At 38.9% G+C, this 18,286-nt stretch overlaps 1 protein-coding gene across 2 annotated transcripts in view; it reads left to right on the top strand.

The window, feature by feature from the left end:
* Positions 1-16,922, top strand: part of ETG1 (E2F target protein 1 (ETG1)) — a 34,059-nt gene extending 17,137 nt beyond the window's left edge. The window contains exons 10-15 of one of the 2 annotated variants that reach the window (XM_090017699.1): positions 387-589; positions 10,423-10,558; positions 13,936-14,163; positions 14,838-14,888; positions 15,728-15,795; positions 16,607-16,922. In XM_090017699.1, coding sequence (XP_089873825.1) covers positions 387-589; positions 10,423-10,558; positions 13,936-14,163; positions 14,838-14,888; positions 15,728-15,795; positions 16,607-16,727 — 807 coding nt within the window. In that variant the 3' untranslated portion in view covers positions 16,728-16,922. The remainder of the gene's footprint in view (positions 1-386; positions 590-10,422; positions 10,559-13,935; positions 14,164-14,837; positions 14,889-15,727; positions 15,796-16,606) is intronic. The other variant, XM_090017700.1, reaches the window with a different exon arrangement.
* Positions 16,923-18,286: the final 1,364 nt, after the last annotated feature.

Below are 18,286 nucleotides of genomic sequence, written 5' to 3'. Positions count from 1 at the left end.
TATCATAATGAATGAACAAATGTTCTACCCTAATTTTTTATAATATTTTGATTCTTTTTCTTCCATCTTTAATACCGAATGCATTTCATTATACTTTGAATTTGTCTTTTGTAGATCCTGCAAAATGTTCTATCTATGAACTTGATTTATGAGAACTGTCTTAACTGTTCCCTTGAAACAATTGACATGGAATAATACTCTTCACATGTTTTTGTCATGCAGATATGCTATATTCTATGAAACTGACTTTTGTTATTGAGATTGAGTAGTTATTTTTAGTGATTTTCTTGACCTAGAAAATGCTTATCTGTGATTTTGCTAGTTGTCTTTGGTGTTCATTATCTCATTTTATTATTAATGTGTAAATATTTTACACCCAAATACAGGTTCATGCTAGAGTCGAGTCTGTTGCAGTGGGAAAGCTGTCTCTCAATCTGACTGGTTTTACAAAAGAGAGTGCTGTCATCTTTGGAACTAACCTCAAGCATGCAATTCAGAATCTAGTGCCTTTTTCTCAGATTGTACGACTCACAGTAGACTATCTCAACACTGCCTCTCTTGCCCCTAAGAAAGATTACAGCAAAAATAGGTGAGCATCATCATCTCTCTCTCTCTCTCTCTCACACACACACACACACACACACACTAAATAACTCTATGAGTCCGTAATGCAGTCACTTGAGTGGCATGTGAGGAAACATAAAGGCAAAAAAGCTATCTTCCTCTAGAAGTATTGAATCTACAAGAAAAATAGGGAAAGCCCCCCAAAAATGCATGCTTTATAAATAAAGTAATCAAATTTGAACTACATTCATATTTGTTGCTAAACTTCCAGTTCCATTAAGAAATTAATTGATGCAGAGCATCCAGAGATTCAGAGTTCAGAAGCGGAGTTGGATCCTAATCCAACTCTCCAGACCCGATCCGGGCATCGCTATCCAAGGCGATCCACACGGTTGCAGGATGTTCCTTGTCCTAGTGGATCTTCCATTTAGTCGATGCTCGACACGCTCCTTCTTTTGTTGTTTCGATTCCATTACGTCTTCGTGGAATCATAATTTTTTTGGATATTGTATCGACAATATTTATTTTATGTAATTTTATTTTTATTTTTTTTAGGAACCGGATTATACGGATCCGAATAGTTTTGGTACCATGTAGGATTGTTTTGTGGTACTAGAGGGTGTATGGGGAACGTGGGTAGTTTTTATTTTTCTCATTTATATTTTCTAATGTCTTTTTGGTGCAGGATCCAATTCGCTGCACGATCCAAATCTGAATCTCGATCCATCTCAGTGGAGCCCTAGTTGGCACCACTTTGGGGTGAACCAATTTGGGCCTGGTTCAAATTCAGTTTATCATTGGTGTTTTTTTTTGTTGTTGTTTCTATCAAAGTATATTGCTTGTGAGTTGTAATAGGTTATGTATTGTTTTTCTAGTGAATGAATAAAAGTCTTTTATGCTACGGAGTGATTCTATTGTTCACAAATATCCAGTTTTATTGGTTAATACATAACTCACATTTTTCTGTCAAAACCCGGATTCCCGAATCCCGAGTTGTCTGGAACGACTATGAAGAATCACCTGTATCGGCTTCAATACTATTCAGATTCTTTCGTTCTTTAGCTTTCCGGAAAGCTAAAACATTTTCCTACAACTTTGTAGTTGAGGCTATTTCGTGAATATGCCGTCTGAGTCCCTGAAAAGTGTTGTCAAAGTCTTGGACTGACAGGAATCTACTGTCTCTTGTTTGGTTTAAAACACTCCTAGTGGTGTTCGATATTTTTTTGTTATCTAGAGATTCTCTGCATGAAAATTCATTTTTTTTTATTTTGTGGAAAGCTAGAACCTAGATCTACAATGTTCATGTTTTGAGTTTTAATTGATTTTTCATTTAAGTGCCTCAAAAATATTAATCTTTTCTGTTGTTGAATAGTAGAAAATTTAGTTCTGTTATTAATAACTCACACCATTTTCCAGATATCAAAAATTCGTAGAGCCTTATAGAAAACTCAGAAAATTCCAAATTTTAGTTTGTTGGAAAGGTCTGCATCTGACCTTTGACTTCTCAGTTGGGAGTTTTCGCGAACTCCATTGTTTGCAGGGTTGAAAACCCTGCCGAACATACTCTCCGCAGAATTCGGAAGTCTGTCATAACCTTGTTCGTCAATCCCCGTTTCGAGTCCGTAGAACGGACACCGCTGACCCGAATCCAGTGTTTTCAGATTTGTTGGAAAGCTGTGCGAGTCGCACACAACTTTTATTTGGACTGCCTCTGTCGAAACAGAGTGCATGGGTCTCGAAAATCCATTTTCCCGAGTCCTATTCGGACTCATCTTCGTAAAAGCTTCCACGCGTGACGAGATCCATTTGGATCTTGGATCGTGGATCGGTGCGTACCGAGTTCACATCGAGTTATTGCATCATTTTGGTATCAGAGCGAGGGTTGTCGGATTTTTCAATTCGACACGATTTCCGGTGTTGTGGGAGTCTAAATTTTTTCTTTTTAGGTACCTGGAAACACCCAAAATTTTTCTCGTTCACTTTTAGACACCCCCTGCCATAAATGCCAAACCTGTAGGTGAGTGTAGGAGTCTAACCCTAGGTCTGTCCCCTTTTAGGTGTCATTTCACCCCATTCTGTTAGTAAAATTCTCATTTTACCCCTTGGTCACCTTAGATCCTTGTTAGTTAGAGTCGATCATGCTCATTTTTAAGCTCAGAACAGTTAGAATGTCAGTCATTTCTAGCTCACCTGAGCTCACGATGAGCAAATTATGTTCATTTTTGACCATTCCTGCCAAAATGGGTTCATTTTCTAAGAAATGAGCTCTCGTTTCTAACCTGAATCCCAGTCAATTATTTTCGGGTCAGTCAAACCCAGTCGATCCTATTCCCTTGAGTCTAACCTGAGCTCACCAGGAGTTCATGTAGCGCAGTTCCAGTTCAAATCCATTTTCCACAATCTAGGAGTCTATTTTAGCTCATTTCAGTTGAAATTGAGCTAAGTCCAATCAGTTGAGCTAGTGTTTAAGCTTCAATTTTAATTCATCTCAGTATTATTGATATTTGTTATAGGTAAAACCCAGTTCTTGTTCGTAACTCACTTCACTCCAGTGGTCATTTCTCGCAATTTCTCTAAGAAATGATATCATTTCTCGATCGTTCAATCTTGGAGTTTAGTTGAGCTAGTGTCTTGTCAGTTCATTTGAGTTCTGAAGCCCTAGAACTCAGTTCATTCCAGTTCAAACCAGTTAAAACCCCACTTTTCAGTGTCACTCTTGGCCTTTCGGGGACAAAAACCATTTCTTGAATCATTATGTTCATTTTTATCAATTTTATCAGTTTTCAAACTGGTACAACTGTCGATCGGGGTCCAATACCTGAAATCCTTTATCTAGGGTTTGCATTTCACATGACATTCCATGTCATATCTCATCATTTCTTATTATTTCTCATCATTTCATATCATTTTATTGTATTTCATATCATTTTCGAGATCCAGCACTCTGGTTTTTCTAAACATCTAATCTAGATTCGATTTTTAAAACCTTTCTTTCGAAAGCAATTTCAAAAACCTGAGTTTTTAAATTGACATTTGCCATTTGGCTAACACCCAGAGCTTTATTTCAAAAACATTTCTTCAGAAAAACAATCTGGATTCATTCCAAACTAATTTTCAATCTATTTTAAACCTTAGATGAGACTCATCTAGGTGGTGTCACTTCTGAATCAATGATTTCTTTCAAAATTTGCACAATTCTAATTATTTCAGAATTCTAGTTGAACTAGGACTCTGTCATTTTACATTTTTGAGCTCTTTCAATCTTCCATTTATTGATTCTGAGTTAGAAGTGGGTCCATACCTTGTTTACTCTCCTTATTTGGTCTTTTTCTCAGAGTCCCAGTCGAATTAGGATTCTGCCCCAGAGTCCTAATCGAATCAGGACTCTATCCTGATTTCATTTTCACTTGTTTTCAAAAGTCCTTTTTAAAATCTCGTCATTTGCTTTTCAGAAAACTAAAAACTCTCAGAGTTCTAGTCGAATTAGGATTCTTTCCCAGAGTCTTAGTCAGATCAGGACTCTGAACTTGACTTCAGTTTCTATCTTATTTTCACCTGTTTTCTAAAATCCTCTCATTTGTTTTCTAGAAAACCTTAAATTTTAAGAGTTTTAGTCGAATTAGAACTTTGTCCCAAAGTCAAAATTGGATAAGGACTCTAATTCTGATTCCAATTTTCATCTTGTTTTCACCTGTTTTCGTGAAAAAATCTCAAAATCTTCTTGTCTGATTTTCAGAAAAATCAAAATTTTTAGAGTTTTAGTCGAATTAGGACTCTGTCTTAGAGTCCTGATTGGATCAGGATTCTGTTCTGATTTCTGTTTTAACTCTCATTTTCTCTTGTTTTTAAAACCTTTTCGCCTGTCTTAAAAAAAAAAATTCACTTTAGTAGAGTTTTAGTCAACTTAGGACTATATTTCAAGAGTTTCAGTTGAACTAGGACTCCGACCCTAACTTCGTTTTTCAGCTCATTTTATCAAATTCTGAGAAAACCTTTTAAAACTCCTTTATTTATCTTTCAAAATTGCCAAAATTCTAGAGTTTTAGTTGAATTAGGACTCTGTCCCCAGAGTTTCGGTCGGGTCAAAACTTTATTCTGATTTCACTGCTTGTTGCTATTTTCACTTGTTTTCGAAAATCCTTTCATCTGTTTTTCAAAAGAAGCAAAATTCTAGAGTTTCAGTCGAATTAGGACTCTCTCCCAGAGTCCCAGTCGGTTCAAAACTCTAACATGATTTCATCTGTTACCTTTATTTTACTTGTTTTTCGAAAACAAACTCAAAACTTTAGAGTTTCAGTTGAACTAGGACTCTGTCTTAGAGTTTCAATTGGATTAGGACTCTAAAATTGATTTCAAATTTCATCCTATTTTCACATGTTTTCTAAAAACTCTCTCAATTATTGTCAGAAAACCAAAAAATCTTGAGTTTCAGTCCGATCAAGATTCTGTCCCAGAGTCCTAATCCGGTTAGGACTCCATTCAGATTTCTGTTTCTACTTCCATTTTCATTCTCTTTACTTGTTTTTCAAAAATTAGTCCATTTCACAGAGTTTCAGTTGATTCATGACTCTATTTTAGAGTTTCGGTTAAGTTAGGAATCTAACTCTGACTGCTTTTTCTGACTTATTTTCACTTATTTTGAGAAAATCTTTCAAAAACCTCTTCGTTTGGCTTTCAAAAACCTAAATTTTAGAGTTTTTGTCGGTTTAAGTCTCTAGTCTAGAGTTTCAGTTCGCTTAGGACTCTATTTTTAAAACTTCTGATTTTCATTCGGTGATTTTTACTCAGTTTTGAAACCATTTTCAGTCTTTATTTTAACATTTTCAAAACCTTGACGTGGGGCCCACTCAGTTGATGCCATATCTGGAAGAGTTCTGATCCAGTCAGAACACTATTTGGTTCAAAAACTTTCAATTTCAATTCCAAATCCTAAACCTCTTTTTGAAAACTTTCATTTTCAAGTTTTAAAAATCGCTTTTGAAAAATCAAGTGGGGCCCACTCTCGGTGGCGTCACATTTGAAAGAGTTAGGGTTAGTCAGTGTTTTAATTAGGTTAGGAGTTAGAAGAGTCAAAATTGATTTTAAAATCTCATTTTTACTTTTCATTTTAACCTTGGTTTTTAATGTTTGTAAATTAGAGTTTTAAAAAAAACCAAGTGTCGGCCCACAGCGGGTGGCGCCCACATTTGGACTCATTTTAATAGAATGAAGACTTTTAAGTTAGTTAGGGCCTAATTAGGAAGGTTGAATAGTCAAACCTAATCTAGAAAAGCTGCCCCCCCCCCTAATTAAGTTAATTAAGAAAATTTTAAAACAATTAGGACTCTCCCTAATTAATGCTTGAAAACCTATATATAGGGACCCTATGGGGGGTCAAGAGGGCTTTTCTCACCTCTTTCTCTCTCCCCAAATTTGTGGCCTCCTCCTCTCAAGCTCTCCTCCATTGCAGCAGCCTCCAAGGTAACAGTTCTTCTAGCTTTCTTTGCTATTTTATTAGTTTCTCTTATTTTTTTAAGATTTTTAGCCATTGCCACCCCTATGCATGAGTTTCTTCCTTATTTTTTTTCATTTAGGGAGCCCTAAAAATATTCAATATGATGATCTACATATCATCCATGGCCGATTGCATGTTTCTAATCTATTGAAATTATTGGTTATGAGTTTATTATATCAAACGCCCGAAAAAGATCGAGATTCGACCATTCGATAGTCGAATCCCTCTTTTTGCGGCTAAATCAAATTTCAACCATGCTTTCCCTGATTTTTTTGTTTATTTTATCACGTTAATGCTTATTTTACATGTTCAAGCATCAAAATATGATTCATTGCATATTTTATATTTTTTTATGGTTCTTGCATGTTTAAATTAGGTTTGTTCATGTGTTTTTCAGATAATACATGTTTTTGATTTCGGGCACGCGGGAACCACGTTATCTCATGCTCGATTTCCTGTCAAAAAAAATATGATTTTTTTAGGGTTAAACCGTAAACATGTCAGTGATTTCCTATAAAAAAAATCGGATTATTTTGGGTTCTGTAACCTTGTCAAAAAATAGAAAACTGAACCTTACTTTTTAAACTGTGAAATTGCTATGTGGATTCAGGAACGATTTGCCGAGGCGATATCTCCCTCATCGGAGATCCGATTGAAGATCTGTAAGTTGCAGTGCCTTCATTATTCTGTCTAGTATTTTCTGTAAAATTTTTGGATTTTTATGCATCTGTTTAGTATTTTTCCTCTCTCAGAAAGTATAATCAGTTTTATAGAGCTCGTTATGCATAGTCTAAACCCTAGATCGATTTGTATCAATCGTATCTCCCTCATCAGAGATCCGATCGATGATCCGTAAAAGGAAAAACCTTCTTTGGTGTGTCTACATTCATCTGCTAAATTTTTATAATTTTTTAACATGATTTGCTATATTTCTCTGTATTCGAAATCGGATGTATTTATTTCAACTCGTTATATATTCATTGGAATCAAGCGTATATTGTCGGAGCGATATCTCTCTAACCGGAGATAATTTTTTCGATTTGTAGAAAGAAAAATATTTATTTTTTTGTCTAGTATCTCTCTGTAAAATTTTATGAATTTCTATGGTGATTTGATACCTGATTCGGGTCTGACACTGTGACGGGTATGTGCCCGCGGGCAAAATCACGTATTTTAGGGTTTTATTCAATTTTTATATTAAAATAATGTCAAAAATATGTTTTTTTGAATGCAGTTTAATTTTAGGGTTATCAAAACTATCCATGTCGATTTTTACAGATTTTTGAGTTCATTTGATATATTATTTGATTAAATCATCAAAACAGGGTGCCCGTGGAGTTCCGGTTCGAGTAAAACACTAGCGAAAATCACTATTTTTGTGATATTTTGATTTTTTTTTTATAAAAAGTTTCATGTTTTTTAATGTTTGATCTTGTTTATAATCATGCTAGGGTACTTCATTCTCGATTAGGCTTTTATTTTATTATATTTGAGCCCTAAATCCAAAGTTTTACAAAAATCTTTTTGAAAACTCTGATTTCAAGGCCATAGTCTTGTTTTCAGGGGTATTTTTGCTATTTTTCTCAAAATTCCGAATTTCAAAGTTGTTTATTTTTATTATTTATTCAATTTTATGTTTATCTTAGGGAAACATGGGAAAAAGCTTATATCTGGATAAATTCCTCAATTTTAGATATTGTTGGATAAATCCAGAAAAGCCGACATTTTTCTACTTACAAGTTTGCTAATTTTGCAAGGACATCCAAATTTGTATTTTTTCTTTATTTTATTTCTTTTAATTATGCAAATTGTAAAATGTAAATATTGGAATAAGAGTTTATTTTTCTGCTTAGCGAGGCTACATTGCATATAGTTTACTTTTCAGCTATTAACTGCTATGCTTGTCATGCATTTATGCATATTCAAATCCACCATGGCCTACACGAATGACACATGCACTAGCTTCTAAGGAGTTGATAAAATCGGTGGGTTTCGTATTTATGGCAATAGTCAGAATACGAACGAAACCCAGATTTATCATCTTCTTCTAAGCCACAATCGGCCTACACTCTTAGGCTATCTTAAAAAACCATTGCATATTTCAAAGTTTTCTAAACATTTTTCTCTTGTCCCTTTTTTCCATTTTAGTTTTAGTTGCTAAATTTTAGTTCGTGCAATATCCTTTTCTTTCCATTTTAGTTTTAGTTGCTTAATTTTAGTTCTTTCATTGTCTTTTGCGCAACTTTCCCATACCTTGGGGAGTCGTGGCGTTGCGTACGTCTTCGAGTGTAAGTCACGAAGGAATCAGGCCTCGGAGAGTTGGCGGGATCCGTTGTGCGAGCTGCGAAAGAATAAAATGTGAGAATCATACTTACATTCTTAAAACTTAGAAAGAAGGGGGTTGAGACCCCAAATAGGGTAGGGTTGCATCCCTGCCCGCAAACAACGGAGAAAGAAGGGAAGGGGTAGGGGCAGGGGCGCAACCCCTATCCGCCGATCAACAAAGAGAGAAGGGGCATGAGCACAACCCTTGCCCGTAGATCTGATAAAAAGGGGAAGGGGCAGGGGCACATCCCCTGCCCGCCGATAAAACAGAAAAGGAGAGGGAGAGGCAAGGGTGCAACCCTTGCCCCACCTGCCTGACAGAAGGCGAGAGGGGGCAGGGGCGCAACCCTTGCCCTCGCCTGATAGACAGAGACAAAGGGGCAAGGGGCATAACCCCTGTCCGTTGTCTAGACGGAAGGAGACGAAGGGGCAGGGGCGCAACCCCTGCCCATTGGCCCGACCGAAGTAGAGGGAAGGGACGCAACCCCTTCCCCAACATTTGAGAGCCGCCCCTTTCCTAATGTCGGAGAGTAGAGGGAAGGGGCACCACCCCTTCCTTGACACTGGGGAGCAAGGAGGGGGGCACCCCTCCCTGAAAAAAAAAAAGAAATAGGGAGGGGCGATGCCCCTCTCGCTGCAACCAAGAGACAGGGAGGGGCAACGCCCCTCCCCTACCGAAATGCAAGAAAGAGCAGGGAGGGGGTTGGGCCGCTCCCCTATGAAACGAAAGAGGGAGATTAAGGAGCAGGGAGGGGGCATCACCCCTCTCCTGTTAAACCAGACAGGGGGTGAGAGAGTAGGGAGGGAGGTGTCGCCCCTCCCTACAAACCAAAGTAACAACGGGCGGGGAGGGGGCGACGCCCCTCCCTAGCGATTCCAAGGAGAAGAGAAGAACGCGGCACTGGGAGGTTACCTGAGAGAGGAGGTTGCCGGCGGTGGTTAGCTTGTACGAGGGTGGGCTCCAGCGAGTCAACAGAGGGGAGTGGATCGGGTTGGGGTGAAGCCGATCGATTAAGGCAGTAGGTGGGTCGGTGGTGGCACCCTGGAACAGGGAGGAGAGGGGCCGATGAGAGGTCGCCGACGATGGTGGCCACTCCGGCGAGTGAAGGTCGAGAGAGGGGAGTGGCCGGTGCGGGTTCGACTGCGAGAGTCGAGCGAGGGAGAGGTGAGAGAGACAAAGTGCAGGGATAGAAGAGGGAGGTCACAGGGAGTTCGGCGAAGGTCTCCGACGAGGGCTTCGGGGTGAGAGGCACGACGCGGGGGAGAGAGAACACAGAGAGAGTGTCGGGGGGGGGGGTAAGTGGGGTACCTGGGTATGGATCAGGGTCGGATTCGGATCCGACCCGGGTCCAATTTTTTTCGTAAAAACATGGGTTTTACAAAAAATCTTGATGCCGAAAACCGGCTGAAGATGAATAGGCTTCTTCCCTCTTTCCAAATCACAGTTTCAACCTCCTCATCTGTGTGAGCATGACTTTGATACCATGTTTGCAACAGTAGAGGAGAAGAAATAGACATTGAGGAAGAAGACCACTCAAAAGAGTTTCATTTATTACTCCCTTAGTCACTACACAAAGATAAATCTAGACCAAACAAGCTCTATAACTTTGACCACTGAATCTTTGAATGCTGAAGTACAAAAATGCCCTTACATAAGAGAAGTATACCTAAGTGGGTATTACCCACACACTAATGATACATAATATTACATTCCTCAACAATAGCTGTTTATAGATTCTAAACAATTTTCCAGTGACCTTAATGGAATGCCTGTTTGAAGTTGATCCACATTCATTGTCTTGATCAAGGAGTACTAGGGCCATTACATCATCAAGCCAACTAAATTTAGTTCTCTGGTAATCACATGCATCATACTTGAAATATGCTGAAGACTTTATGTGGTGGCAAAAGCAGAAGAGCAAAAGGATCCTTATCTATTAATCATTATTGCCTTCTTGTCTATTTGCTCTAATGTTTTCAACTTCTTGTTTCATATTCTTTCTTTTTCACCATTCAGTTACATTGTTTATGTGCCTCAGGCTCGAGGCTGGAGCTCTGCAGCTAGCTCAGGGAACCCATTTGACAATTGATGAAACTGAATTGCTGCCAGGCTCCCTTGATGCTGTTGGAGTGGGAAATGCCAATTTGCTAAAGGATTTGCTTGAGTTGCAGAAGGTAGCTTTATGCACTACCATTTCTGATGTTTATTTGTCCTCTTTTTGCAGCCATATACATAAACAGTGTGTTTATGCTTCTACTAAATTATTTTAAATCAATCCTACAATGTGAAAATGGGGAAATGGTTTCTTTTAATTTATCAGTCATTTCATTATAAACAAGACTAGCAAATGTGATGTGACCAAGGAAGTTGCTTGCTTTATCGTTTTCTTTGTGTTGAAAATTTCTCACTAGTTTGTTTTTGGTTTCCAGAAACTGTTATTTAACCTTTGTTTTTTGGATGAGTTGGAATTTGTAATTTTCCATAGATCTTTCTATATGTGATGCACACAATTTCAAAATGAGAAAAAATAAGCTAGTCAGACAACTTTCTGTGGTCCTTCAAACAAGCAATTAGCTACCAGCATTAACATGGTCAGACACTGGCAGGTTTGAGGTACCATCTCAAACTCACTCCTGGTTTTCTATCTCACCATGGCGAGAAGCCCTTGAATCAAGTTCCACCAGGCCTTCTAAATACAGGCAGTGGCCTGTTGGATTATTGTTTGGGCCTCTCCCATTTTTTCCTGCCATTTGTGCATTGTCATGGCCAGGAAACTGGTAGGGCTGATGCAATATGTCCCAGACCACTTTTAACTCAGGTAGTTGACCAAATCACAATTATTTTATCTTTTGTGATGGGTCAAACAGCTATGTGAAAATAGCTTCTCTAGTTTGTCAAAGCAAGGGGATATTATTATGGTCATTGCTTTGTATAGAAGGACATGTTTCTGAGAGCAGTCTCATAAGTTTTTCTGATGATACTGGTGATATCACATGCAGGGTTGATATACGAGACTAGCAGCTTGCTGTTCAGATCTGCTCGGCTCGGTTCATGAATTGGGCTCAGAGAGCCGAGCTATGAGCGAGCTTGTTTAGGTATCCAAGCTCGGTATGAACAAGGGAATCTTGGCTGGTTTATATATATATATATATATATATATATATATATATATATATATAGAGAGAGAGAGAGAGAGAGAGAGAGAGAGAGAGAGAGAGAGAGAGAGAGATGAACATATTAGGCCCACTTTTCTCCTTCTGCCCCGTTAGGCCCCATAGTTTGAAGTATTTTATGATAGATCTGAACCGTTAGTTGTGTTTTGCATGCTCGATTTAGTGGGAATCAATTCTTGGATCATGTTTTTTCGATGGAAAATGTATTTTTATGAGCTGAAAAAAATTGATGCCTTCATAGCCATTGATGTTGGATCACCGAAAAAACCTGTATACAGGTCAGATTCCTGTGATCCAAAAGCCGGTTCCCGCTAAACAAAACCCTATAGATCACACCTATGGTGTTAGATGTGAGAAAAAAATACAAAAAAACTACAATTTTGAAGGGGCAGAATGAAAAAGTGGGTAGAACCAGCGGATTACTCATATATATATAAATAAAGCACACTACATATGTTTTATACATGCATTTTATGTATTAGATATATTCTATATCACAGGGATTCAGCCAGACAGGTACCGCACCCGCGTCGACGCGATGCAGGTGCGGGAGCGGGTGCGGTCAACCCGACCCTGGGTGGGGTCAACGCACCCAGGGTCATTTTGATCCATTTTTTTGATTTTTTTTTAAAATTTTGCCCTATGAAATGGTATAAGGGTGATTCTTTGGACAAATCAGAGGTGCCGGAAAAGTGCAAAGGGTGTTTTGGAAGCGGTGTTGTTTTAGAATTGATACCTGGGGATTTGAAGGCAATAGGAAAAGGTTGCAGAGTCCTTGTTGCAGTAGCTCCTGCTGCAACTGCACCACCGGGGACATTGTATAAATCACTCGACCTGCCCTCACTGTTATAAAAGGTGGGGCTGTTGTCACAACGGGAGAAGGGAGGCATCCTAAAGGGGAACGCGTCGGTGCGAGACAACTTTTGAGGCGCCGGAATAATACCTTCCCTCTCTTCACCACCAACTCCTCTCTCCCCGTCCTCAAAACCACCACCATCAACACCAACACGAACATTTCTCTTGTCTACCATCTCAAGAACACCACCACCCACCTCCATTAAAACCACCAAAAAGAAGAAGAAAAATACTACTTTTTTCTTAAGGAAACTACACAAAAAAACCTTGCTTTTTCTTTTTATCAAAAGTCAGCAAACCAGACCACAAACGGAAAACAGCTCCCCTCTGAAGCCACCAACCTAAAGGGAATCATTCACGGCCATGGCTGCTGCTGCTGCGCCTGCAAAGCTCCCTGCTGTGCCTGCACTACTACTGCCCCGGTCTCTGATGCGCAACCAATCACCCCCTTTCATCCTTCGCTGCTTCCCATGCTTCCAACATTCGGCCTTTGGGACAAATTAGTAAAGCTAACGCTGCTGCCCCTTATTACTTCAAATCACATCACACCCTACACGTTAAATCTAAAAATGTAAAGGAAGAAAAGATGGCTGGAGGAGGTACGGTCACGGAAACAGAGGTCAAAACTAATAAGATATTGACTGGTGATTTTAAAGCCCGAGTAATTACATCCTGACCAAGGAGATACAATGATATTCTACTTAAATTAAACTAATGGGTCTTGTTTTGATCTTCTTTATAATCATTACAATAAAAAAAATGACGTGAGCACTTGACCATTGATGGTGTGGTGAAATGAGGTTTGTGGGTTAGAGGGGAAAGGGCATGCAGCTAAGGGCAAGGCCTTGCCCGGCCAGTTAATTATTTTGCTAGAAAGTGACGTGAGCGTAGCTGGTGGTGGTATTGATTAGGCCTTGCCTGGAACAGAACGTCCTTGCCCCGGACCCGCGTCGGGGGAACCCGGACCCCTTATATATATATATATATATATATATATATATATATATATATATATATATATATATATATATATATATATATATATATATATATATATATATATTTCCGCACCCCCACACCCGGGTTTTTTGGAAGTGCCGAATCCCAGCACCTGCACCCACACCCATGCGACCTAGGATATATTCTACATATATAATGTATTATATATATTATCAAATTTTCATAAAGTACTTAAAACACATTTTTTTTGATAAAATGAGCCAGCTCATGATTCGCTCATAAAGAGCTCGGGCATGGATTGGCTCATGAGCTCATCATGAGCCGAGCCTGGACAGAGGTTTACCCTTAACAAGCTTGAGTCCAAGCAGCCCAAGCTTGGCTCATTCAGCTCGTTTACCAGCCTGATTCACATGTCTGAATTTTTCTGAGATTTTAGAGCATATTCTTCTACTTGTAATTTTTTCATTGCACAGGCTGACATAATTGATATGGAATAGGAAATGAAAAATTTGGACTTAGTAATTCATTTTTCTCACTACATGACGTGGTAACATGGTGTGCAGGTGGAGTATGATTTTGAATATTATAAGCTATATATGGAAGCAGATGTTCAAGTATTGGTCATCTCTGCTGGGAAGTCAAACATTGCACCAGCTGATGTGGTACTGCCATTTCATCCTACAGAAGTTGCTTCTGGTTCTAGTGTAACTTCAACAGAATTACAAGCATGGAGATGGTACTTGACCACCCTGAGATCACTCCCATATACAACTGACCCTGCTATGCAGAAGGTATGCCACATTTAGGATTGTACTCTTTTTTTCTTGTGAAGGTAATTGTCAAACAAGCAGTGGTTCTTCAATGAGGTGACTTTGTGATACTTTTTTTAAACTGAAAAAATGTACTTTTTTATATCTGGAGCCTTAATATTGCATGTGGAGTTGCTTCAGTCTCTTTAAGATATGCATATTTGTGAAGTATATGATTTGATCATCCTTGCCTTCTAAAGAACTTTTCAAGAAGCTCAAGTAGAAAACTGGACTTGCATAACTTTCTGGGAAAGCTAAAGAAACTTTAGTTAGTTAACATGAACAATAAACTGATTGTTTTGGATCACTAATCATCTCCAGCTCTTTAAGATGAGTTGATGACTAGATTGTCACAAATCCCTCTGAATCATCTAGTTTTCTTCTCACACTAAAAGGCTTCTCAAAAAAATTAAGGTATTAAGCTCTTGGCATAAACACCAGAGGACCTTCTCAACTTATGAGCTTTGCATTGTACACACAGTATGATTCACATCTTAGTTTCATTTTGCAATTACCTATTTACTTTGTTTCACATGCATTTGTAAAGCTTTCATCTTTGGCTTCACTTATTTTGTCATTCAGTCTCTTATGATCCTTTATACCCTTTCAATCTTTGTAAAATAATAGATCCTGCATATTTTCACAGTATGTTTCAGAAAAGCAGTCTTGCAAACCTAGAGCACATCTTCCTGCAATTTTGGCCTTCTGTAAGTTTTTTCTTTTGCAATAATGAAGGCCAGGCGGGAGTGTGCATGAGGACAAGCATGATCATGTTATCAGGTTTGATCTAAATGTGCCGGTCAAGGTTGGGCTTACCATACCTTAAGGGGGCATTTGAAATGCTTGACAAAACCTGCCTGGAGACACTGCAGTCCCCGCGAGCTGTTTGTCATGCATTTGCAAAGGCCGTTTCTGGGGACAAAATGGCCCCTGCTGGGGCTCTTTTGTCACAAAACAATGGGATGCCAGAGTTTGACCTTTTTTTTTTGGGTGGTGGTGTTTGACTGGCATCCCGGAGGCCTGCATCTGGGGCTGAAAACACACCCTAAGGTAGCATTTGTGTCATGGGAAGCGGGCTTCTTGGACACCCATGTCCAGGGTGCAAGAGTCGGACCTCTTGTATCCCATATTTCTGGCACAAAATGCATGGAGTGGGATGTGTTGGTCCTCGCCCCATGCATCCATATTTGCAAGGCACAGGGAGCGGGATGTACTTGTCCCAAAGGGGGAGTGTATCCATGCATTCAAACGCCTCTAAAGGTAGGTTGCCATTAATGAGTGAACCATAGTTCATGGTGAAACCTACTTTCAAGGCACTGTGTTGGTGATTTGCTTCATGCCCATCCTATACCTGAATCTGCCATTCTCCTTTCATATATTTGTCCAAATCCTTAAAATGTTAACTCAAGTAAAGACAAAGGTGTCTATCATGGAATCGGGGCAACTCTGGTGTACTTGCATATGATAATAAACTGATTGGTTTACAGAATCTCCACGATGATCCTCTGACACTATCTGCTGCTTAATGTTCTTGTGTTTCTTTCAGACAATTGAAGATGACATGGTGGCTGCCAGACAAGCAGATAGGATGTTGGGGCCTGATGATTTCAGCAGGTTTGCAGATTATTCTGTTTCTTCCTGCTGGTTGTAGAATTTTTCAAAACGAACTTGCATTTTGAATTTTAAACTGTTGGACCATTATGATCCAGTCATCCAAAGTTAAGGGTTCGTTTGAATGCTGAGGAGCTCATGGGGAGCCTGAGCTACATAAGCGAAGCTTAAGCTGGTTCATTTGCAAACAAGGACATTTTTTCAAAGCTGAAAAAATAGAATTTGACTTTAAACCTATGAACTGGCTCATTTACAAAATAAATGCATTGTTTCAAAGATACAAGTAGTAGGATTCGGACTCTAAGCTTATTGCTTGCAAGCCAAACACTTCGACTTCTGCGTTCTAATAGAAAATATATGTAAAATATATTTTTCACTGATGAATGAGCCTATATGAGCTGAGCCCAGCCAAACCCATCACATCTTTGCGTTTGGTTTGCCGAGCCTATTTTATAAGTTTAAAAAGCTCTTTATCAGCTGAAGTCTCGTTTTCCAGTCCTAAATGGGGTCTATGCCAACTCAAAGTGATTCAAATGCTGAATCTCAGATGAGGAGCTAAGATTCGTTTTCTAATGTAGATGCATGGATCTCTAGGCTGACCTAGGTACCCGGGTCAGAGATGCATGAACCTCAGATCTTCGAGTCTCAAATCTAATCCCTTGGATTTGAGAAATGAGGCATTGGAACACACCATAAGAATTTCTTGTCTCATCTCCAGGCACTATTTTGCTGGGAAGTGGGGTCATTGTTTCTTGCTAAGCATTCCTTTTCCTATTTTTATTTTTTTACATCCAAATATTTCTGGCTTTTGCAGGTGGTTGACAATGGCTCGCTTGATATCCATAAGCTATGGAGAACAGAATTTATCTCTAGAGCATTGGCAGATTGTAAGGGAGATGGAGAGACTAAGAAAAGCAAGGCATCAGCAGAGGTGAAGAATCGTACTGAAGTTTGGTGTTGTAAATACAGACCACAACCAGTTGAGCGTCACTTTGTGCCATGGCGATAGTGGTTGATTAAATATAAAACTACGGCTGTTCTAAATTACTAAAAGATTTGACACCGGTTAAAGTCTTCTTTTTTCTTCTTTTGAAGGCAAGACCATTTTAGTTTTTATGTTGTGGAAGGTATCCATTCTTGTGAAATCTCTCTCTCTCTCAGTGTCCACTGTTGTCCAACTCATTTCCGTCGCTGCGGCGGGAAGAAAATCGCTAATGATCCTTTTAACTCCCAGTATATATATAAAATCCATGCTAATGACCGCAAATTTTATAAAATCTATGAAAGTGCATCGTTATACGCTCATTTGATGTTATGGGTGCCCATATATATATATATACACACGTGCTGCTGAAGGCACCAAACTATTGAGTTGAAAATCATATATTCAGTCTTTATAAACTCAATCCAACCATATGGATGTGTTCAGAGTGGATTGTTTTCTAAGTATCAAACCAAACCTTGGATCATGCTATTTCGGTCTAAAAATATGATTTTCATGAAATTTTAATGCATTGTGAGTAGTTGATTTTTGAAGCTCATAAAAATCCTGCTTGCATGTCACAATTACATGATTCAAAGTTGATTTTTTATTAAACTTTGTAGAAGGTCCAATCTAAAAAAATAAAAAATATGAAAAGCAAGTGATTTGTAATCAATAGTAATGTGCCTTGAATGCTCTCTCTCTCTTTGATTGTGGCTGTCTTACTCCTATGTTTCTCTCTCATCCAATATTTTGTTGGATGTATTTTGGTAATGTTGAAGGGTGAATGTTCTCTCTCTCTCTCTATATATATATATATATATATATAGAGAGAGAGAGAGAGAGAGAGAGAGTAGGGCGTAACAGTGGATGTTTGCCCCGTGCGTGTGATTAGTGGCAGGCACATGTTTTACGGTTTAAATACTTTTAGCAACAGTTCCTTACTGTTGCTAAAAGCGCATTTTCTGCCTAGGGCTTTAGCGCAGTTGTGACCACTGCTAAAGCTCAGAAATCACGAAAGAAAAAAAAAAAACAAATCGGACATGCGTTTGATGATTGTGCGTTCACCCCAATCGTGTGTACCTATATAAAAAAGTGGTAGCTGCGCAACCCTTAGGTGCACAGCTACAGTGGAACGACGATGTGCCATGATGGACAGCTAGCGCCCAAAAAATGCATAAAAAAGGGCAAAAATGTGAATTTGCACATTTTTGCTTTTTAGCGACAGTTTTCGATCACTGCTTAACACCCACGTAAGGACACAAACATCATTACTAAAATTGTATTTAGCGGTGGTCGAAAACTGTGCTAAAGGGGAAAAAATGCATAAATTCATGTTTTTGCCCCTTTTTCAACTGTGGCCATCCATCACACCCTGTGATGGATGGCCACACATATCCTGTCTGTAGCTGTGCACCTAAGGATTGCACAACTCTCTCTCTCTCTCTCTCTCTCTCTATATATATATATATATATATATATATATAGTTGTTACAAGAAATTCTATATACA

This window comes from Nuphar pumila, chromosome 9, assembly GCF_984573655.1.
Source record: "Nuphar pumila chromosome 9, dmNupPumi1.hap1.1, whole genome shotgun sequence".
NCBI classification, from domain to species: Eukaryota; Viridiplantae; Streptophyta; class Magnoliopsida; order Nymphaeales; family Nymphaeaceae; genus Nuphar; species Nuphar pumila.
Note: the sequence above shows the minus strand (reverse complement) of the source record. Positions and strands in the feature narration are given on the sequence as shown.